A 22,335-nucleotide genomic window follows, 5' to 3' on the forward strand; every position below is an offset into this window, starting at 1 on the left:
TATTGCCGCCACCACCCAACAACAGGCCAAGCAGTGCAACATTGAAAACGAACGTAAACTGAATAATCTTCAACGAGCCACAACCACCACCAACAACAGCACCAGCACCACAACAATCACCATTGATGACAGTTGGGTGCGAGAGTCCTGTGTGGATCCCAATGACGATTACATGGAAACGGACTCGCTGACGCTGCCCGCACCACCGCCGCCCGCAGAGTCACCATCAAGGCGTCAGGCGAGACCCATCAGCGCTCACAACAACAACAGCGTGAAGATTTTTGTGCGCAGTGGTTGTGGAAACGAAAACACACGAAGTTCTCCCAACTCGCTACCACGAGAGCTCTCATCAGCTGCCTCGTGTGCCTCCACGTCATCGGGCTGTGGTGGTTCCAGCCTCGACAATAGCTCGCTTTGCGATTCAGAACAAGACTCCTGCACCTGCACCAGCCAAGTGTGTCCTCCCTCGCCCAATTGTCTCGCCCCCGATTGCTGCAGCGCCATTGGTGGCGTCTTCTGGAATACGGCCTACAATGAAAACAATGCCGATGTCGGAGCGGCCTGCTGCTGCAGTCTCTCCAGCTGCGACGAGGACGATTGCTCCTACTACGAAGGCGACTTCACTGTGGAGCATGTAGGAGCCCCGTCCTCTGAGGCACTGCTCCTCCAGCGTAAACGAGAGCAGCAGCTGCTGCGCAACAGCAGCGTTGAGGATATACTCATACGTAACAACAAGTTGATGCGAAAGGTAGGAACTCAGCATGAAACAAATGGGAATTCGAAAAAATTAAAAAACAGCAATTCGTCTCTAGTAGAGCTGGAAGCGTGACAATAAATAAATCACGCTATAGGAAATAGGAAAATATAGTCATCTTCCAGTTAGACTTTAAACTAAAATCGATCATGCAGATTCAGAGATTATCCCGTTTTTCACTTTTTAAATTAAAATTTATTGTCATTTGCTTTGTATTAGGCCACTGAAATATTCAGAATGTCTTCTAATGCTCATGTGAAGCTAAAGACTCAATACCAATGTAACATCTTTCCAATCTAATACCTATCACCAATGTTGGAAATTTGGCTTTTTTCCGCCAAATCTGGTTGTTTTTGAGACTTCATTGTGGGAGATAAAAACCGAAAATCCGAACAGGAAGCGCAGATAGACCACTTGAGCAACTTTTGCACTACCTTTTTTGAAAGGGCATAAACAGAAAAAAATGCTCGAATATCATATTAAATGTTCACCAAGATTTTTAAAAATCAGTAAAAAAAAAAAATACATTTTTCTAAGCATATTTTGTTAAAGAAATTTAGCTTTTTTCGGCTTTTTTGCAAAGTTTTATAGCTTTTTTCCCCCCCTTCTTCGCGTCAAAACAACCTTTTGTCCTTCTAAAAAATTGGCAACACTGCCCATCAGTATTATTCAATATTCAAGTTATTTTTCCAGCATTTGAGTCAATCTTCTGAAGATATTTGAATGCACAAAGGAAGTAATTTAGTCAGTCGTGGAACTTTTCACGTCCCCTCCTGTTCACTCACAGCTCTACTTTAAGCCCACACAGGGGCTCTCTAGTTAGATCCAGCCTCGAAACTGAATAGTTAATAAGTGCTGTAATAATAACACAATATATATATTTATATATATATATATATATATACCTCCATGAATAGTTAATAGGCGCTGTAATAATACAAGTAAGAGGAATTACCCTAATCCCTGTATGGAGGGCAGTGTAGTGCCTTCCCAGACCCACTAATTATTTGCTATAATAAGGCGGAAGCCGAAACCTGGCCTGTGGGAGTGGCACAGTAGAGTTTCCGTTTCATTTGGCTCACATTCGTTTTCTGTGCCTGTTACAGTTGCTGGGCGCCTTTCCGCACTTGGCTGCATTGTCGGCTTCCTCATCAATCATGCGAGTAACATGCGCATATTTTCATTGCCTCGGTGTGGGTTTGTGTGCTTGGCTGTCTTCACTGCCACTTGACTTCCACTTGCTCCGGCCTGGTCTTGCCTGGTGTGGCACATTGACAGTAGCAATTGCAACATTAGCAGTTTAAAGTATTTTCCACGCCTTTCCTTCAATGCTAACAAAGTCTTTATGCAACGTTTATGAGTAAACCGTTACTTGCCACTGCTCCGTTGCTCATTTCTTGTTTGCCTCTCAACTACTTGCGGCCTTGCTTTGTTTCTTCTGTACACTTTGCAGCCATCCGTACGTACAGTGGCAACTGCTTAAAGGAAGAAAAATCAAGTCTAAGCATTGGATTCTATACCAACTATAGCTGAGAACCTGTTTCCCTCAATTGAAAGATTATTTAAGCTGACTCTGCACTCTCAAGCATTAACAAAACTTACTTCTGAAAACAATTAGTACAACAGAACAAACATAAAGCCATTCGTCTAGAATGAAGGAACATTTGTAATAATGAACGAGGAAGCTATAAAAAGAAAGATAATTATATTCTTGCTGCAAATAATTTCTGACAATCGGCAATGATTGTAAAAGTTACAAATGCTGTCTTTATTATTCAGCATTACAAATTTAAAGCCCTTGTTGAATCTGAACTGAAACGGTCATCAGTTTTTGTTCTATTCAGACTAGCCATAGGGCCAATATCTTCGCCTAGCTTCTGAATATAAATTGCTGGAGCATCATGAATTTTTTCTCTTCTTTAATTCGTACTGTATTTATGATTTTGCCATCTTGTGAGTTAACAAGGCTGTGAAAAATATTTCTTAGGCAAACTATTAGGGATTCTACTATATGATGCTAATAGATATTTCAATTATTGGCAGAATAAATTAACAACTTCCGAGCAGCAATCAATAGCGATTTTCCTGGAATGCACGTTATCTTCAGGATCTCGGCCTGATCCATAATTTAAAAATAAATGGTTAGTTTAAGCTCTCTGGGCTATAACATCCGTCTGTCATTGTCGCATTATTCATTGATTTTTTCAACAAACTGCTTGCTGCGTCACTGACAAATCAACAGTAATAAATATCTCCATTGAATGAGAGCTTTATGAATCAAAACGAATTTATTGCACCTCTTCAATATCAAACATAAAAGTCAAATGCAAGGGCCATTGGGATCCGATCGCAAACAAAACAACGTCAGTGTGAACAACAATTTCGACATGCAAAGCAAAATTCCAACAGAAATGAGGCAACCTATATACATACTCGTATATCGATCGGTGCATCGCATTAATGTGGAAGTTATGATATTTGTTGGGCAAACGCAAAAGGGTCATTATAATCATGTCAATTGTTTAAAATTGAATGCCGAGTCCCTCATTGCGCATTATGTGGCACATCTTTCTACCGAAATTGCTGATCTATTAACACAAATGCCACACACTTGTGAATAATAAATGAAAACCCGTTGGCAGCTCATCTCAACATCTTCGGGTTGATATCATTTCACGCCTCTTTTTCGCCTTTTTCGCCTTTTTTCTCTCTTCCTCATCATCTCCCATCATTATTATTTCGATTTGCCATTTTCCGCTGCCGCCTAATTTGAAAGATATGTCTGAGCATATACATATGTATGTGTGTGGAAGTATCTGCTCCGATATATGTATATGCCTAACTCTGAATAATTATTATGTGGAGCCATTGCTCAACCAGAGACCAGAGACAGCGCGCTTCGTCCGCCTGAAGGTGAAGGTGGCACTAGAGATGTGCCTTTGCATGTGAATGCCAGGAAGCTTCGTCTCATTAATAAATAAACAGAAACGAAAAGCAAACACTGAAGTGTTGTGGTTGCGTTTTTGTTGTTTTTTTTTTTTTTGCTTCGCAGTTTCATAACAAATTACACTTTGTGATTTTTTTTGCTACATCTATTTTTTGTTCGATATATGTATGTATGTTAGTTATGTGTGTTTGCGTCTGTCTGTCTCTATGCCATTATGTCTCCGTCACTTCATTAATATAAGATTGGATTTATAGGTTTGTGGTGCAAATTATGATGCATACACCTACTCCTACCACTACGTTTAATCAGTTGTAAAATTTTATTTATTGCACTTCCTGATTATATATTCTTAACATGATTACTAGTAAGTAACTATGTATTTATATTTATGTCAACAAACATTGATTGATATACGAATTATAAAAAAATCTTAAAAGCTAGGAAAGCCTAATCAAATTACAATAATACCTAATAAACGGCTAAATATTATTTGCATTTCGGCTATAGCTATATACAAGTACTTCTCGCGTGAGTTGAATTTCGCTTTTAATTAGCACTTTCATCAGCTTTAAAATGTTATTTGCTGCACTTCTAACAATCAGCGATTGTTAACATAAATTTGTAGCCATAAAAGATCTCTTAAGCTCAGATGAAGATGGCAGATGGAATATTCCAAAGCAGGGGAATTAACACGATCGACAATCACAGCATAATTCACAAACACAAAAAATAGTTTGGTGACCCCTATATCTGCCCCGTATGCAGATTACTGATTGTAATTACCACTATATATTCACACTCCTTGATGACTCCCCCATATGTTGTGGATATTATAAAAAATCAACCAAAACAACAACAACTCTCACTCTCGCAGACATGGTTTTTTGTGTCTTTCGTATATTCGGTGGCACGCATATACCGCTAACACCTTTCACTTTCTCCATTGTCTGTGATTTATTTCCAAATCCAAATATAGAGACGCGCATCTCCACAATGCGTTGCAGTCTCTGTCGACCAACCCAACAGAATTCTGAATCAGAATTTATGCATTTGAAAGCGGCTTTGAAATCAACAACAACAACAACAGCAACAACAACAATGACAAGCATTCGTTAAAGAGTCGTGAAAACTTGGGAAATTCTGATCTTTATTAGCTTTTTGCTAACGGTACGTGCTGGGTCAACATTCCAATTTCTCTGCATCGGCTTATCGGCCGCTATTCTTGACTGCCACAACATATTGCCGAGTGCCTGTGAGATCGAATGCCCAAAATTATACGGGGAAAAAATAAAAAAAAAATGCTAAGTAGCGAAGTTGGTAGCTTGCCCAACTTTTTATTTATAGATATGAAACAAAAGGTGCGCGGCTGCATTAAAATAAAAATAATAATCAAACAAGCGAATTGCCCCACTCTGGTCATTAGCGCAGCTGGACAAAAGACTAATGAACAAATCGAGTTGTCAGCATGACGCAGCCTAAAAAGCCCACTGACTCCCAAAGAAATTATTGCCCGCAATCAAAAAGTGCCCAGCAATGCTCTGTTGCTGCTGCTGTTGTTGTTGCTAAAAACTATTGTTGTTATTGTAGTTTTATAGCAACTAATACAACACCAAATTGTCAACCTCCACTGCCGCCACACTTCTGCGCAAGGTGAGAAGTCACGGCGCATGCGCAACGGGGCAAGAAACCAAAGCAAGATTCAGTTTCGTTTTCACTTTGCCTCGAAAGGCAGGCGAAAGATTGCGCACCTTAGTGCAATTAATTAACTTAATTACTATATTGCTACTGATTCAATTACACTGTGTGCGACAATGCGCCAGAAAGTGAGACAAAACTCTGTCAAGGACGGTTGCACTTGTCCCGAGATGAAAAATCGTAAACAGAAACTGAAGGCAGTGTGTGAGTGCATGGTCTACATTTCTATAAAAGCGAGATCGCGTTTAATTCCGTCTTAAGAACCCAAAAAATAGAAAGCACACGAGACGATTGACAAATACAATACAAATCCGCTTATAGAGGAGTACTTATCATTGAAATCCGCAGAGATTTTTAAGCGCAGATTTCTATTTATTGTATTTTTTTATGAGATTATGCAAAAGTTTTCTATTTTAAATAAGGGATTGTACTTTTGGAATTCAATAAAAACAAACAATTTTTCGTTTGCGAAACTTATTAATTCCTTTGGCAAACTTTTCAAGTTCACCTTTTCTGCAATTATCTGTGACTGACTTATTTTGCCAAAAGCCTTGAACAATTTATAAAATAAATATAAAATGCTTACCGAACTTGAAATAATTCGGTAGCTGTTTAAAATTAAAGTCCCCTTTTCCATATATACCTTTTTTCGTTTCTTCAAATTACCAGTTTCAATACCAATACTTTACTTTAAAACGTCGGCATCTTTTAAATATATTTTTTAAACGAGTTTTGAGCTGTTGTGTTTTTTAAGAGCAAGCTCAATTTGAGGTAAAGATTTATACAATTGAAAAATGTAATTATACAATTATTTAAAATCTGTTGAAAGGGAAGTCTGTGACGCCGAAAAATAAGCAGTTCTTTAACTAATAAACCAAACCTATGTTTTACAGAAACTTTACTTAGATTTAATATTAAATATACTAGCTACAAATAAGTAGTTTAGCAATATTTGGCTCTCAACGAGCTAGCGGAAATCACATTATTTAAGTTTGTTCCAAAATAGGTTCGATTCCAGAACCAAGCATGATATCGAAGTTAAGAGTTCTCATAACATTTCATAATTGTCCAAGCCAGGGCAAATCTAGATCAGAAATAAAGAATAACATGAAAAAGAGAAGAAGCCCCAACAATTGTATCAAATATTTCGTAAAAAGTTGCCTTATTTATAAAAATAGGCGTACCCCCATTTTACATTTAATTTTAGTTTATAATTAAGAACTTGAAATACTTACAAAATTTATTTTTGCTTGGCATTGGTTCGGATACTTGCTGAAATCTTAAGGACTTACAAGTTGTTCCTATATTATTGTTATACGATTAAATTAAATTAAAATGTCCAAAATACTTATAATCGCACGTTGAAAAATTCAACTCTTAATTACACACCTAATATTGAAAGCCCATTTTCTTTTCGATGTGGATGACACAAAATATTTAAACATTATCTTAATCGAATTGGTCACCATTATGGGAGCAGATTAAATGTTTTCAAAAAGTTGGGCACTTACAACTTTCCTTAAAAATGGTATAAAGATAGGTTTATACTTACATAAATATATGTGTTGGTTGATCTGGCTACGGGAGTGTACATATGTTTTGGTATATAACCCCGTTTTTAATGCCCTTGCGTCGCTCGCATGACCCAGTTGAATGGTTGGTTCTGCAGCAGAGTGTGGAACATGAATGGAAATGCGCTAAATGGGCAGAAGAAATGAAAAAGCTGGCAGGGCAGTGAAGCGCTAGCAAGCTCATAGAGTCGTCTATTGTGAAGAGCGAAAACTTTGTTAATATGTATGGCAGAAGGCGGCAACAATGAAAGCCAAAGAATTAAGCTAATTCTGTCAAACAAGACGAGACTGAGGCCACAGCGCACAAAGCACACAGCAATTAAAAACACAAACAGACTGTGAGCAGCCAACTTGGTCATTGTTGTAGAAGTCGGTAGAAGCTGGTGAGTTAGAAAGCGCACAGTGACGAGCAATGGTTTAATTCAGTAACAATTATCTAATACACACCCGACTTGTGGAGCTGTGCGACGCCAGGGGCCGGAGCAGGTTAAGCTGAGGGTAATTAAAGACGCCAGCTGGCTTAGAACCGGCAACAACTTGTGCTGCTGCCCATTTGGCAAGTAATTAGACCTTGGCTGCAACCATTACGAGTATGTTGCTGGGCGAGGGGGGCAGAGCATCGCTGCAACCGCAGCTCAGCGTGCGGCTTGTTGAAACCACAAAAGCGTAGACAGACGCATGGAAAGTCGAACGAATTGGGCGACCACAGTGAGCCGGTAACGCGCCCAAGCGAAAGTGCTGCCAACAACAACACATAGTACAATAGAAAAAGAACCGTTTTTCACATTTACAAATTTAAATAACGCCAGCAAGTTAGAAAAGTCTTGCCTTGCCTTGCCTTGCCACCAATGGCTGCCTGCCTGCCTGCTGGCAAAACTTGTCAACAAATATTAGTAAAAAAAAAAAAAAAAAAACAGAAAAAAAAAATCGGCGACGATCTATGTCAACAAACCGTTTCCCTGAGCACTTTTTGGGTTTTTAGTGTCTTTTCGTTTCTGATATTTTTGCCAGCAGCGTCAACCTTTTTAGTGTTCCATTTCGAGTTCAAGCGACAGATACTAAGATACTGTGGTCGCGATCGCATTGTTATCGCTCTCCTGCTTTGAGACATGCTTAAATCTAGCTAGCTACCGAACGCATATTAATGGGCATTCTTTTATTTTGTAATGATATTTATAGACTGACGGCATGCATGAATTGCGACCCAGATCTATGGATGGTGTCGTTGACTCGGGCGTCTCTTTGAACGGCGACGCCAGCTCCAGTCCAGACAGCGGCGAGCACATGCAAAATCAACAGGTGAGTGGTAACATTTTATAACTGGCTTTAATTATATTCAATCATTACTACTATAGAGTGTGGATTTGTATTAAGTTTTCTGTCAACGCCAATAAAAAGCTTTGACCATAAGCGATACAACTTTATTAAGTGCTTTAAAGGCAGATTCGATTGGGGTAAAAGACATGAGTGACTTCTGTTAGAGGGTTTCCCAGCCTCCATCGCCGGCCAGGACTGCAACAAAAATACTTTGTAGCCATATTTCCATATTTACGGCATTTATTGTATCCCCAAAACTAATTTGTCGGCTCTCGAGAGAGCCCCGCTATGCGTCTATCTTGACAGCAGCATAAAATCATTCTTAGTCCCAACAAATATATTAAACTTTACTTGCGGCTGCTTTAAGATGGTAGAAGAGCCAGCACTTAGTTTTGGTTGAACGTCCAGCCTGGGGGTCACTAAGCATTTTAGAATTTCGAAGTCATCAATGACTTGCTTGTGCCCCCTAAAAATCGACAAAAGACTGTCTCTTTTCTATTGGAGAAATATCCGCAAAGAATCAAATAATTCTATTGTTGTTTCCATGTAATGGGAATAGGATTAGCAACTTTTTAAGCAACAATTAAAGCAATCTCCTCGCATTCTATTGCAGGACGCTGAAGCACGGCGACTTAAACGCGGACACGTGCTGACGGAACTTCTGGAAACCGAACGAATCTACGTCAGCGAAATGAGTTCGATTCTTAAGGTAAGCAGAATGAAAAGAACCTAGTCACCCAAATAGTAACTATAAAGAATATGCTTCAAAGCAATTAAGTTAATCAAACATTAGGCTAATGGCTGAGCAAGAAGTACAAGTCGCCTGTTCAAAGAGTAATTATTAATATTGTGGAACTGCCCCCTGATGCATAGGCCCAATGCTGACCGCAAGCACCAGTGCTTGTTATGTGGAAGTCGGCGTGGGCATTGCTGTGAAGCATGAAGCAAAGTCTTAGGCTTCAAAGCTGCAACTGCAACTCGGGCCCAATGCGCAGTGGTCAGTGAACTACAAAGCTCAGCCAGCAGAGAATTTCTAAGCGGCCAATGAATATGAAAAAGCTGAAGACCGCGGACGCAGTTGCTCCAACGTCATGATGATGAATGAGATTGCCAGTGCCGCGCTTCAATGCCTGCGCTTCTAATTAGTGCATTAAGCTCATTAGGTGCCAAAGCAGAAGCCAGGCAATAGAAGACGCCGCTTATAATTGTTAACCAATTCTAAGCGTGTGGCCCACAGCCTGAAGCCAAACAGCGATCATTTAACGTTTGCTTCTTGTGCGCGACGGTACGCTCTATTCGATCCCTATAATTCGACTCGAAGTCAATAAATATGCGCTACGGTGGCTATGATCTGCGCAAAGCCTCAAAACCCAAGTCTCCGAGTGCCCAGAGCTCATTTCGGTTGCGACGAGTGCAGAGCACAGCATGCAACATTGTCGGAAGATTTAGCTTAAAGTTCGGCGACTCTCTCAGACGCTTCAATCTGCCGATAAGCGAACGCTCGAGCACCCAGCGCGAGTCACCGCTCTCGTTCCAGGGTTCACTGTTCGGGTCGCAGGCCTCTGCTGGCGACTTATGCTATCGTCCTGCCGACTTTCGTCCCCCCTTTGAGCCTTCCACAGCACAGCTGGGCGGAAACTACATCTTTGGCACCAGCCTATGCAATTTTGCCACTCGAAATGCCCTCAATGGCAAATCCACCATCAAGATAATCAACACTTTGCAGGAGTACGAAGAGGGGCAGGGCTCGGAAAGCGAGCTGGAAAAGGATTCTGAAAAGAGTCGGGCAACGGCAAACAATAGTCTGCAGAGGTTGAAAGACGAACGTCGAACCATTTTTAAAGAACTCATCGAGCTCTCTAGTTGCGACGAGTCGTTGGAATATCAACTGGTCAAGGACTATCTGGAGTCGAACAGTTACTCGGAGATTGAAAACGACGTTGAGTTCAAGGACTACCTGCAGCGCAAGAACTACATGGACATATTGGCCTATTTGGAGGACAGCGAGCCGAAGAGCCTCATGTCGGTCTCCTCATCGGTGGCGCGAGCACAGAGCTCTTTAGGCTCTCTCAACAATGCCAAGGTGTTGTCAACCCCCAAGTCTTTGAAGACACCTAAGCTCATGCCGGGTTTGCACAGCCACATGTGCAACACCTGCCGCTCTTCCTGGCAAAATGATCTTAATGCACCACCACCACAGAAGACCGCTCCGAAACCGATATCATCCGCAACAGTCGAGAAAGGCGGCTCAAGCTCCTACCGCGACATTCTAAAGTTCTGTCACGAGTTCTTTGAGCAAAGCTTCTCCGACGGGCAGGAGAGTTACGAGCTTCCCAAGTTCAATTACAGAAAATTCAAGCAAACAAAATATGAGAAGGTGCTCAATGAGTTTGTTGTCGCTCAAGGATATGACAGTGTTGAGCTGTATGTGGAGGAAAAGTTTGGTCAATTCATCAGCAACGAGTTGACTGCTTTCTGCAATCAGAAAAACTCCCAAGTAATTTAGGATCAGCTCACTTAGGGACTTGTGCAGACAGCTGAACTAACCTCTGCTTCACTTTGTGCTTCGTTTCAGGGCTACTGTGATCAAATGCAGTCAGAGGAACTCATGCATCTGGTGCCTGCCAGTCTGCAGGGGAAAGAGGAAGTGCTTTTCGGTAATTTGCACGAACTCTACACATTTCACAACGAGATTTTCCTCAAGGATCTGGAAAACTGCATATCTACTACAGAACTGGTGGCACTGTGCTTTGTTCAGCGGGTAATTGATGGCATTTGAGAGAGCCCTACTGTACATACTAATAATATAAGTTATTTGATTTTGCAACTTCAGCGTGACACTTTTTATCGGCTTTACTCGTTTTACTGTCAAAACATACCGCGTTCGGAGCGCCTACGTGAAACCCTTGTGGATACGCACCTCTTTCTCCAGGAGTGTCAGAAGCGACTGGGCCACAAGCTGCCGTTGGCAGCCTATTTGCTAAAACCCGTTCAGCGTATTACAAAATATCAGCTGCTACTCAAGGATCTACTGCGCTTTAGTGACAGCGGTAGCTGCACAAAGGAGCTGCAGAAAGCACTCGATTGTATGCTGATTGTGCTCAAATGTGTCAACGACTCCATGCACCAGGTAGCCATAACTGGTTTTCCGGTAAGTAGCATCATTTTTTTGTTGTTGTCACATCCGCCTTATTTAACCTTCGAACCGCACACAGACCGACTTGGCGCAGCAGGGCGAACTGCTGCTGCAGGATTCGTTTCAAGTGTGGACAGAGTCAAAGAAGGATATACGCCTGCGCATCAAGCCCCAGCAACGTCACATCTTTCTGTACCAGAAATCAATGCTGTTCTGCAAGCAAACCTCAAAGCCAGGCCATAACAAGAGCACCTACCAGTTTAAGCACCACGTCAAGGTGAGTTTATGAATACTTCCCGCTTTGCATTCACTTTCAACTTGTCCTGCCCTCTTCGTCAGATGTCGCAAATCGGGCTAACCGAGTCGGTTCGTGGCGATACGAAACGATTCGAGGTCTGGCTGCAGGGTCGCCAAGAGGTGCACACACTGCAGGCACCCACGTTGGACATCAAGAACAAGTGGGTGGCTGAGATCAAACGCGTGCTGCTCACCCAGCTGGAGGAGCTCAAGGGGGAGAAGATCAAACAGTATGGCTTGAATCATCGCGGCCTCAAGCAGACGACCTCGTGGGACACGCCGAACATTATTCTCGGTACGCCGAGCCGCGCCATCAGCTGTGACGCCTCGTCGGAGTCCTCCAACCGAAACTCGAACTGCAGCAGCGACGATAATGTGCCCACAGGCACGGCCTGTGGCAGCAGTTCCACTGTAGGCAGTGGCGCCGACAAGGAGCAACAAGAAGCCTGTGGCTGGAGCTCCGATTACTCGAACAGCGAGGACGAAATATCGCTGATCGAAGACAACAGCACGCCGGTAAGTGCCAGCCGAATGCTTTAAAGACGGCTATCAATAATAGCATCACAATTGAATCTTTCACTTTAACTGTTAAGTTAACATCCTCATCATCGTTATCGAAGTTTTGGTTTCGGCATTTTCATTTCATAATCATTTTAATTTGAATTTGATTCATCATATAGTTTGTACATAAATATTTTATTTTTATCTCTCTTTTCACCATTTTTACCATTCGTCCACCTATTTTGTTGTTACATTTTCTGTTTTGTTCGCCAGTTCATTGTCTTATACGTTTTATATTTATTGTCTTATTTGATATTTTTGGGTTCTCTTTTTTACTTTCATGCACAAAACACAAATCGAATCAAAAACTAAAACGAAATCCTCTCCCCCACTCGTATCGTCAATATGAAACCTTCGTCCGTTTTCTTTTTTTTTTTATTTAAATTATAACTCGGGAAAATCGCGTTGAAATCGCGTGCAAAACGCCACGGCCCTGCCGCGCGTGTTTGCAGCGTTTTATGAACTTCCTGGCCCAGTGGGCGTCGTACAATCCTGACGGTGGCACCGCCGCCACCTCCTTTGCGCGCAGTAATAAATCGAATTCGAAATTTTACGTTTCGGTTGAGCACTGAAGTGTGGCGGCAGACAAAGTGGGCCGTAAATAGCAACACTGAGTACAAAAAGTATGTGCAATGTAAAATTAAATGAAATGTAAACTTAATTAGTTAAATACATGTATGATGTAAGATCGAAAATTGTTGCTTGCGCTTATCGTAAACAGTACCTACAGTAAACACACTCACAGGACTCCACCGGACACAAACTCAGTTAACTCATAATCACGTAATTGCACGCACATACATACTTGTATACGAACATATATGTACTTAAAAAAGAACTCGAATCGTCCTCACTCTTTTGCAACCAAATTCATTTTGGAATGTTTCCTTACTTTCGAGTTCATTTGTTTTGTTGTTATTAAAATAATTCGTGTATTCGATTGCTATAGTTATTGAGAAACTAAATTCACGCGCCTCGTTCGTCTCCCCCTTCTCTATAAATGTATGTGTTTGTATTCGTACCACCCGTCTACTCTCCAATCATCAAATTCTAGGACGAATCATAACTCATTTCGCTTTTGTGGCCTGCAGTTAATCATTTCATCCATAAGTAAGTTTATTGAAAGTACATGTTTATGGGTAATTAGTTAGCAAATAAAAATAAAAATTCGCATTCTGGATTCCGCTTTCAGCGAAGTAACATACAAATTTCCATTCCAAATATGTTTGAATTCGGCTGAAAACGAAATACAGAACACTACTGAAGAGTTACATAATTATAATAAAATATTGTTGGATATGCGAAGTTTTTGAATAAAAAATTTATAATAATAATACCTTGCTTGGTGTGTTGGAACAATTTGAATTAATGTTCTTAATTAGTGATATTACAAAAAAATAGCAACGGACTTGTAAACAGACATAAAAGCATGTTTCCTCAACAACTCCTAAGCTGATTTTTTGGTAGTTGGAAGTTTTTTTTTAATATTTCAAAAGATTTGGCACCACTCTACAAGTATCTTTCCGATTTTTGTGCAATAATTGCATTCACATTTAGAAATATATTTCCGATTCTACCATCAAAGTAACTCATTCGGCAGTTTTTTAACTTAGCTGCTAACAGTATTTTTTTTAATATGTAAATTTTTTTTAAATCTTTATTATGCAAAACATTTTAAATTTCATGACGTTTTCACATCTTAAGATGTTTGTGAGCAAGACAAACAAAACAAAGTCTTTTGTTTTGTAGGAAAACATAATGTAATTGAATAATTTAAAAAAATAGTATCTTAATTGGTAACAGCATTTGCTTCTGTTATCCAAATATATAGCTGTTGACTGTAACATTCACAACTTCAATTACAGAGGCAATAACATACTACATATAATAACAGCATGCACAACAGTGTTAGCCTAAACCACTAACCATACAACATATAGATGCGTCATTTCATACAACGAAAACGTCCCATCGAAATTGTTAGCGACAGCTCCCATAGCTGTTCGGGTATTTGCCGAATGGGAGCTGTCGCACTTCGGCTATGAGCCGACTGGGAGCTGTCGCATTCGTGCTCTCTGTGAGCGAATTTCATTTCATTCGCAGAGAGGCAGTCTACAGAGACGGTCGGTTCACGCCGCTTATGCTCTTTGTATGTGTGCGTGCACATATATACATGTATATGTTTATATGTATTTATGAAATGACGCATCTATATGTTGTATGGTTAGTGCCTAAACAGATAGAATAACAGAAATTCTGCCTCTGTTGATATGTGAGTTCGTACAAAATTTCGCAACTCTGGCAACACTCTTTACAACTTTAAACGCTCGCATTGAAACCTTGAACAATTAAATTCTTGTAGTTTGTGAAATAAAAATGAATTAAGGAGTGGGAACGCAACGCGACGAAATACTTTAGGGCTCTATAGAGGTCCGACTTACAAGACAGTATAACTGTGTTGATATAAAATTGCATGAACTATCTTAAAGCGCTAATAGTATATACATTCATAAATAAATGCTATAAGAAAATGCTTTATCAAACCACAGAAAACTAAATTCGCTCACCCAAAAACCACACACCCACACCACACGCATAAAAACATACGCTATGTTCCACACCTTTTGTGTTAGTCTAATTTGTTATCGAAATTTAGTTGATTTTCAATTGCTTTATAAGATCTGAGAAAATCTGCAACCTAGGCTGAGAAATGCTTGAGTTCTAATGCCAATATTTACGCATTAAGTAAATACTAACATTTGTTCAGAAATCAGAGGATCGGTTGCTCTAATTCCATACAAATGATGGATGACGATAATCGTACTTAAATGATGCCTGCTTTATTTACTAATGCCTTCCTCTCAAACACACACTTTGTACAAAATACTGGTGCAGGGCAGCAAATTCGTTGCTCTAGCTGACTATACGGCCATGGGACATTCGGAGGTTTCGATGCGGGAAGGTGAAACCATCGAGCTCCTGAAGGTGGGCTGTGCCGGCTGGTGGTATGTGCGCGTTTTAGGTAATTGTAAAAACATAGCTTAACAACCCACTTATTTAATGCATGATCTAATATTATTATTTCCATTAAATGTGACTAATATTCGAAATTCATGTTGAAACTCGATCGTTCACAGATACCAATGCAGAAGGTTGGTCCCCAGCGGCATATCTGGAATCGATCAATCGAAAATCTTCTCGATCATCGAGCCGCAATCAGGAGCGAATGAACCTAAAATAAATGGTCATCATCGTGCATTAGTCTAAGGATGCCCCAATTGATGCCCCACTCACTAGCTTCAAACGCCTTTCAATCGCACGCTTTCAAAACTAAATCTATCGCCTTCTATAGATAACAGAATTTGAGCTTCATAGGCATAATGGACTTAAGCTGCTCTACGAGCTCTATTATATACTATATGTACATATACATATATACACCAATATTCATTTTATGTTGTCTCTCAAGCATTTGCATACATATACTTATGTATGTATGTAAATATGTTTATATCTCTTACCCTCTCCAACTTCTCACCGCTTCTCAGCGCTTTCTAAACACGTCTGATGTTGTTTACACCTGTAAGGTCTTTAGAGTATTTCTTGTTCTTAATTTATTTCACAATTTTACTTTTTAAATCGTAGACTTAGACATCTTAATGAATATTGTAGTGTCTAGTCTGTAATGTGAATTATTTATTCAGCATTAATTTAAGTTACAAATAATAGTGCAGCACTTAATTGTGCTTCTGTATGTGTTGTATTTAAATAGTTTCAAGAGTTATAGGCATTGTTAAGTGACAGTTTAGTCAAATCTCAATTTTGACTATTAAAATGTATTTATCACATTGTTATTCAAACTTGGATCCACGAATAAAAAAACTAGATATAAACAAACCAATAACTTAAGTAAGTATATGCATATGAGAAGTAATTATATGTGCTCGATCTACTCTAAATATAAATATGCGTATTGCTATAGTTTAACCATTAAGTAACATTAACGTTATACTTATTGTCAATGAATATAAAATAAAGGGAATGTTGAACAAATAAAATCCATGGGAACACTATCAAAATAAAATATGTTTGTAGGACTCTCGCTTTCTATCGCCACGCTCTACTGTACATACCTAATTAAATGTTTAATGTTATAATCAAACACAAATTACAATTATTTTACTTGTCCTCTGAACTAAGGGTATGTATGAATTAATGCTTATCGTATGTATTAATGAAATTCCGAAAATCATATAAATAAACAAATAATAAATGAAGGTTCTTTTTAAATATCCCTTTCTGGCGACTCCCACATATTTATGGATGACGGGGTTAGTTAGGTACATCTTTAATCACATCTCGTCGAAGCCTTTGGCTTGGTACAAAAATGAAGACCAAACATAGAGCAAATATTAAAGTCGAATAAAGGCACGGTTTTACTCTTCTCATGAGCGTTTTAGTTGATTGTAATAATTGTTTATGTCTTGGAAAACATACGAGTGGTTGACATTTTAGTCAGAAAGTATCCGTGATTACCAAAGATGCAGTCGAAAAAGTCCTCGAATTTATCAAAAACCAGCCAGTGAAATTAATAAAAATGTAAAAAAAAAACTTCCCCAAATCAAAACTTCATCGCACAACTTAACCAAATAATTGGGTCTGTGAAAGAATATTCTTGCTTTGTTCCATATATTGTTCAACCGAAACATTTCAACAGTTTTGAAAAACAAATCGCATTTTAACCAACAAGCACTCCCCATATTAGCCTGAAAGGAAAGCGCAAGAATGACGTCAAACGAATGAAAAAGGTCATGTCGACCGATGGTATACCCCACTCGTTCTTATGCAAAACGTTGTATTGAGTCGGAAGGTGATTATTTTGAATAAAATAACCGAACCGCTTACAAAATGAATTATAAACTGACAAATATAGACATAAAAAGGATTATTTCATTTAAGAGCGCCCAACGCACTACGATTATGATTTCGCAGGTCCTACAATTAATAAATATTATTGAATAAAATAAACCTAACACAAATACTCCCATTACCCATACCAGCATTAGCAGCCCATTTCGAGCAAAAAGTTGGTCATCGCTTTTTTTATGCAGAGTATAAATGTTGTATTAAAGCTCCGTTGGATAAAAATCAAAGGTCTCCCCATACGATATGCGACCGCCATTGCCTCTTGATGATGAACAACGGAAATTTATTTTTAAATTTCAACTCTAGCTTATTTGCTTTAATATGGACGACACTGGATAAATACGAATTAGCCGATAAATAGGATTGCATGTTTGAAAAAAAACTACTATGTAAAAAGTATGTACATTCAACAAAATATTTTAAAATTTTGCTTTTCCAATTTTTTAAATTGGTACTGCATGTTTATGGTTGGTTTGTGACTTTGATTTCTTATCATATTACCAAGCTTAAGCTTGATATTTGGCAATATACTTACTATAATTAGCGAAATGAATGCAAGCACGTGAGTTGAGAAGCCACTGGGCACGAGGCTTTGGTAATAAATTAAGCAATAATTTCCCAGACTTAGCTGCATCGGACGCATTTATAGATTATAGAAGGAATAGCTTTGATGTGTCAGCGACACGAGGGTGTAAATAATTATATTTATCGCATTTATTTGATAGAGAAGGTACTCATAGTTGATACTTATTAATATGTTTATTATTTTATAAACGTATTATTACAAAGCGGTATTTGTTATTGAAAGAATTTGAAACTAGGTTTTATTTAACAATTTACTTTTTTAATGACAATTTCCAACAATATCAGCGATAAAAAAGTATAATTTCATCGAGGAGTAGGAGAAATCCAAGAATCTTTTCTTATCGTTGAAATTGTTTAAAATACAATTTAGAATACATACATACAATACATTGGTTTCTTGTTTTTGTTTTTACAGAGATGTACATGGAACTAGAATACACAGTTTGGCTATAGAATTAGACATTTTGTTCTGTTTAAGGTAATGATTGGGACTCAGATAACACAAAACAAGGAGTTATAAATGAAATTTGTGTAACTGCTGCTGTGAAATTGAGTACAGTATAGGACGAATAAATAGAAGTACATAGATAGATAGATACATACAAACTAGTCTGCATATACCACGGACTAAGCCAACCAAGGAATGTGATTTCGTGTGGACAACAACCGATTGTAATACGTACGATACATACATATATGACTTTGGTCTTAAACATAAAACGTACATATTTAATTCAAAATAAACTTTAGCAACAAAACATTGGGGAATATTTTACAGTAATAATTGTTTTAACAAGTTTCTTCATCAACTTTTAACTGAACATTGCAATACTTATTAGTGGTATGCGCGAGCTAATGACGAATGCATCAGTTTTTTCATGTGGTTGTTGTATATAGTAGCTCTGCATTTCGCTTGCACGCAGTAGCCATGCAGTTTGGAGCTGAAGTTCACATTTTAATTGGCAGTTACCCTGCTATTCATGTAGAATTGTTGTGCAGAGAACAACAGCGTCACCACATAAATGCACGCAGCGATCCAGCAGTTGTAGGCGTTCTGCAAAAACACAAACAACAGCCAAAAGATTAATCAACTTGCTAACAGCATTGGAAGATTAGACATATGGGAGGACTTGGTCGTACCTGACTGTAAGCCGCGTTCGCAGCAGAATAGAAGAGTTCAAGGGAATGATACTCCTCCTCTAGGGGCAAATCCTCAATCAGGGCAACACTATGTATGTAGAAAAACAGCCCCATGAGCACCTAAAAAAAAAACAATAAATCAAATATTAACCATACGCCCAGATATATTGTACGCGAGGTCGTATCTTGTGACTGATTATCTGACCCTCCAGCAACAACACAGAAACAGACACAAAAGAATCAACACTTACCAGTTGTACAATGCCCCAAACGGAGATGATTAAACCGCATAGCGACAACTTGGGACCACAGATTTTCATATTGCTAGATAACTTTGCGCGTGCAGCGACCCTTTTCTCCAATTAAAACTCGGATATTTCCACTTTGCCTGGAAATTCTCGCTGACAAAAATTTTCTGCGCTGATGCTCGCAAATGTCAGGTGAAAATCATGTGACAGTTCCTACTTGGTGGTAGTGTAGCCGCATTCGCAATAATCGAAGTGATGTAGTAAAAAATACCAAAACAAATACCACAGCACACTCAAAAAAGGCCAAACACGGTCAAGCATGCCGTCATAATTATTAAATAACTCATATAAAATGAACTAAGCAGACACAATTTATTATAATAAATTACATTTTATTTTCCGCATCACTGCGCTCACGAATTTGTGCAAAATTGTAAAAAATTATATTTGCATGTGGCTCCACTTAAGTCGTAACGTGCATGCTGTCATGGCTATGAAAATCATAACAAAACAGAAACACCACTACTATTGAAGCAACTTTAGAAAAGTATATAAATTGTTTTTGTTGACACATTGTTACTTACCATAATGCCAATTTCAAAAATTTACCATGAAAAACAAACGAGGCAGTTGTGTGCTCTGCACGCGCTCAACAACCTGTTCCAAGGTCAGTATTACAGCTAAAGCCATGTATGTATGCATGTTTTCATGTACGGGCTCTGAGATGAATCTGCTCTCTGGGATGCTGGCTGGTAACTGAAAGCCCATGACTGACCTCCTTAAAATGAGGAACTGAAACGACAAAGGCAAAATTATAGTTATTCAGTTGAATTTTGATATTAAAGGTGTTAAAGCTAATCGAATTGGAGTGACGTATCGGGCCAATTGGAGGTGCTGGGGTCCCTAGAAGTGACAATGGGTCGATTTGATTAGCTTGACTAACATGTGTGGGAAACGTTACCTTATTTAGCAATAAATATCCATTTATATTTTATTAACCTGCAGGCCACCAACCCTACACTAAAGCGGAACTAGACGAAATCTGCTGTAATCTCAGTCCAAATGTCTGGATAAATCCACACCGTTCAGTTCTAGGGCTTGGCAACTATGACGTCAATGTTATTATGACCGCCCTTCAGTTGCGTAGCTGCGAGGCCGTTTGGTTTGACAAGCGAAAGTGAGTTTGACAACTACATATTAATATATAAAGAATGCTTAAATTAAGGATCTACCACACAGAGATCCATCCTGCATAAATTTGGACGTCATTGTGGGCTTCATACTGAACATACCCTCAGACTACAAATTGGGAATTATAACATTGCCATTACGCAAGCGCCACTGGATTGCCGTGCGTCGAATTGAAGAGCGTTATTATAACTTGGACTCAAAACTTTCGCTGCCCGAGTGTATTGGCAACGAGGCTGATGTGCTACAATTTCTACGGGAACAGTTGATGACCAATGAGCGGGAACTATTCCTTGTGCTAGAAAATAGCGGGAGAGGGCAGGAGGAGGAGGGCTCCACACAACGTTGGCTAAGAGACTCGCATGTTAGACACAAAACAACAAATGGCACATAAGTAAGCTGTTGGTGGAGATTGAAAGACTTATCTAGTCATTAATCGGTTAAAGTTTGTTCTGAAGAATTTTGTACACATGCAATAATTTATAGGCTTTAGGTGAATTCTCAAATTTTCCACACTAGAATTAAAATTTGTGTTTTATGCATTTTGGCTTAAGAAATTATAAATATGTATTTATTGTTACATTCTTTCCGGGCTCACGGAAATATTCTTAATAAGCTGTTGTATCAGCCTAAAGTCGCCTTGCAATTTATTCAACACAACTATAAAATGTATTGGATACATGAACAGCGACTCTCTTTTGTAATCCAAATAAACTGGTCATCTTAATAAAATTATATTTACTTTTATTTGTGTAAAAAAACTATTGACAATACACAACACATATAAATAAAATATAAAACGATTACATGACATTCAAAAGTTACGCGAAAAGGGTATACAAAATATGGAATGTTCGTTCGTTTAAAATATTCGAGAAGTCGTGACATTCAACTTATAAATAAGAGCACTTGCTGAACTCGTGGTTGGGGACGGATTTGTTGGTCAGATATGTTGCGGCATATCAAAGTCTGAATATACTTTGTGTGAGTGTGCGTTGAAAAAGGCTACAATTTAAATGTCCGTCTGGATGCCACCATGTGGTGGGGCAGTTGGCAAACGCTGTCCAGGCTGTGGGCGGCGCGGACGACTTGACTCGGGCGCGAAAAACGACTGCGGTGGAGCTGATGTTGATGGTGCAGCCACGGCGGCCTGATGCTGATAATAATCGTCGCCATATTCGCTCACTTCGCGGTTGCTGATCTCGTTGAGGCGCTTGTAGCGTTCGCGACGTGCTTCGACCATATAGAGGATGCCTGCTGGCAGCAACATAACGGCACCGACTACGCCTAATGCAAAGGACCAGCCCATGTCGTTATTCTGCCAGTTGGGCATCCAATCACGCGAATCTCCTTTTGCACCGAATGTGACTACCGCGATGAAGCCAAAAATTGACGCCAGCACTTGGCAAGTGCCAATGGTGAGCAGCAAAACTACATAACGGTCATCGTCGCGAGATGTGCGCAAGAATGCTAGCGTCATCGGCAATGCAATGAGGCACATAACGAAGCATAACGTCGCAAACAGCTGCACAGCGATGTAGAATCCTGGCAACAAAAAGTCGTGTATTATGTAGTATTCCTCCTCGAACACCCACATGCAGCCATTGAAACGTGTGTCGTAGAAACGATGGATGTCCTGGAAGTTATTAAAGCACACCTCCCAGAGGCCCAGGTTGGTGAAACGTGGATTCTGAATACGCCCATCAGTGACCAGCCAGTAGGGCGTTGCAAAGGCTATTACAAAAAGCAGAAACGAAAACGCCGATATGCCAAGGGCGATTCTAGTGGTGCGATTAGACACACCCATAACTCAGATTGGTTTTTATGGCGTTTTTATTTACAAAATTCTTTAAAATTAGGATATGTTAAGTGGAAGCCAAATAATATTACTAATTCACAACACACGCCCAGCAAGAGTGACCACATTTCCAAACAATGGCCAAACAACAGCAAAAATACTAAAATACCAA

At 39.4% G+C, this 22,335-nt stretch overlaps 4 protein-coding genes across 11 annotated transcripts in view; 2 read left to right on the top strand and 2 right to left on the bottom strand.

Moving 5' to 3' along the window:
- The window catches only part of LOC115620501 (guanine nucleotide exchange factor DBS), a 67,974-nt gene extending 51,528 nt beyond the window's left edge, over positions 1-16,446 (top strand). For 5 of the 7 annotated variants that reach the window (XM_030513756.1, XM_030513764.1, XM_030513787.1 and 2 more), the window contains exons 11-18: positions 8,147-8,266; positions 8,898-8,993; positions 10,860-11,045; positions 11,118-11,435; positions 11,500-11,697; positions 11,760-12,233; positions 15,174-15,300; positions 15,416-16,446. In XM_030513756.1, coding sequence (XP_030369616.1) covers positions 8,147-8,266; positions 8,898-8,993; positions 10,860-11,045; positions 11,118-11,435; positions 11,500-11,697; positions 11,760-12,233; positions 15,174-15,300; positions 15,416-15,519 — 1,623 coding nt within the window. In that variant the 3' untranslated portion in view covers positions 15,520-16,446. Of the gene's footprint in view, positions 1-8,146; positions 8,267-8,897; positions 8,994-10,859; positions 11,046-11,117; positions 11,436-11,499; positions 11,698-11,759; positions 12,234-12,730; positions 12,902-15,173; positions 15,301-15,415 lie in introns of those variants that run through there. The other 2 variants (XR_003995222.1, XR_003995221.1) reach the window with 2 other exon arrangements.
- Positions 16,447-18,490: 2,044 nt separating this feature from the next.
- Positions 18,491-19,369, bottom strand: LOC115630305 (ribonuclease kappa). Its single transcript, XM_030526846.1, has 3 exons — positions 19,181-19,369; positions 18,930-19,049; positions 18,491-18,843 (listed from the first exon to the last, which is right to left on the bottom strand). The coding sequence occupies exons 1-3, from the start codon at positions 19,247-19,249 to the stop codon at positions 18,745-18,747; spliced, it is 288 nt and encodes a 95-aa protein (XP_030382706.1). The 5' UTR covers positions 19,250-19,369; the 3' UTR covers positions 18,491-18,744.
- A 236-nt stretch (positions 19,370-19,605) lies between these two features.
- On the top strand, positions 19,606-21,097 carry LOC115626092 (josephin-like protein). 2 transcript variants are annotated; one of them, XM_030521348.1, is made up of 3 exons: positions 19,606-19,844; positions 20,183-20,354; positions 20,417-20,892. In XM_030521348.1, exons 1-3 carry the CDS (start codon positions 19,766-19,768, stop codon positions 20,757-20,759), a joined length of 594 nt encoding a protein of 197 aa, XP_030377208.1. In that variant the 5' UTR covers positions 19,606-19,765; the 3' UTR covers positions 20,760-20,892. The 2 variants fall into 2 exon arrangements, with proteins under 2 accessions (XP_030377208.1, XP_030377216.1); XM_030521356.1 differs by lacking the exon at positions 19,606-19,844 and adding an exon at positions 19,929-20,124 and having other exon boundaries at positions 20,417-21,097.
- On the bottom strand, positions 21,089-22,320 carry LOC115626081. The gene has a single exon (XM_030521337.1). The coding sequence runs from the start codon at positions 22,170-22,172 to the stop codon at positions 21,378-21,380; it is 795 nt and encodes a 264-aa protein (XP_030377197.1). The 5' UTR covers positions 22,173-22,320; the 3' UTR covers positions 21,089-21,377.
- Between the last annotated feature and the right edge of the window lie 15 nt (positions 22,321-22,335).

Source organism: Scaptodrosophila lebanonensis, unplaced genomic scaffold (genome assembly GCF_003285725.1).
Source record: "Scaptodrosophila lebanonensis strain 11010-0011.00,11010-0021.00 unplaced genomic scaffold, SlebRS2 tig00000001-arrow-pilon, whole genome shotgun sequence".
Lineage (NCBI taxonomy): Eukaryota > Metazoa > Arthropoda > Insecta > Diptera > Drosophilidae > Scaptodrosophila > Scaptodrosophila lebanonensis.

Bases quoted from the DNA above. Each gene is read 5' to 3' on its own strand.
- LOC115630305 (XM_030526846.1), bottom strand. From the start codon at position 19,249: ATGAAAATCTGTGGTCCCAAGTTGTCGCTATGCGGTTTAATCATCTCC. The intron at 19,050-19,180 runs GTAAGTGTTGAT...TTTTTTTTTTAG, and splicing joins TTTGGGGCATTGTACAACTG to GTGCTCATGGGGCTGTTTTT. The intron at 18,844-18,929 runs GTACGACCAAGT...GTGTTTTTGCAG, and splicing joins CGAACGCGGCTTACAGTCAG to AACGCCTACAACTGCTGGAT.
- LOC115626092 (XM_030521348.1), top strand. From the start codon at position 19,766: ATGCCAATTTCAAAAATTTACCATGAAAAACAAACGAGGCAGTTGTGT. The intron at 19,845-20,182 runs GTCAGTATTACA...ATTAACCTGCAG, and splicing joins GCTCAACAACCTGTTCCAAG to GCCACCAACCCTACACTAAA. The intron at 20,355-20,416 runs GTGAGTTTGACA...TCTACCACACAG, and splicing joins GTTTGGTTTGACAAGCGAAA to AGATCCATCCTGCATAAATT.
- LOC115626081 (XM_030521337.1), bottom strand. From the start codon at position 22,172: ATGGGTGTGTCTAATCGCACCACTAGAATCGCCCTTGGCATATCGGCG.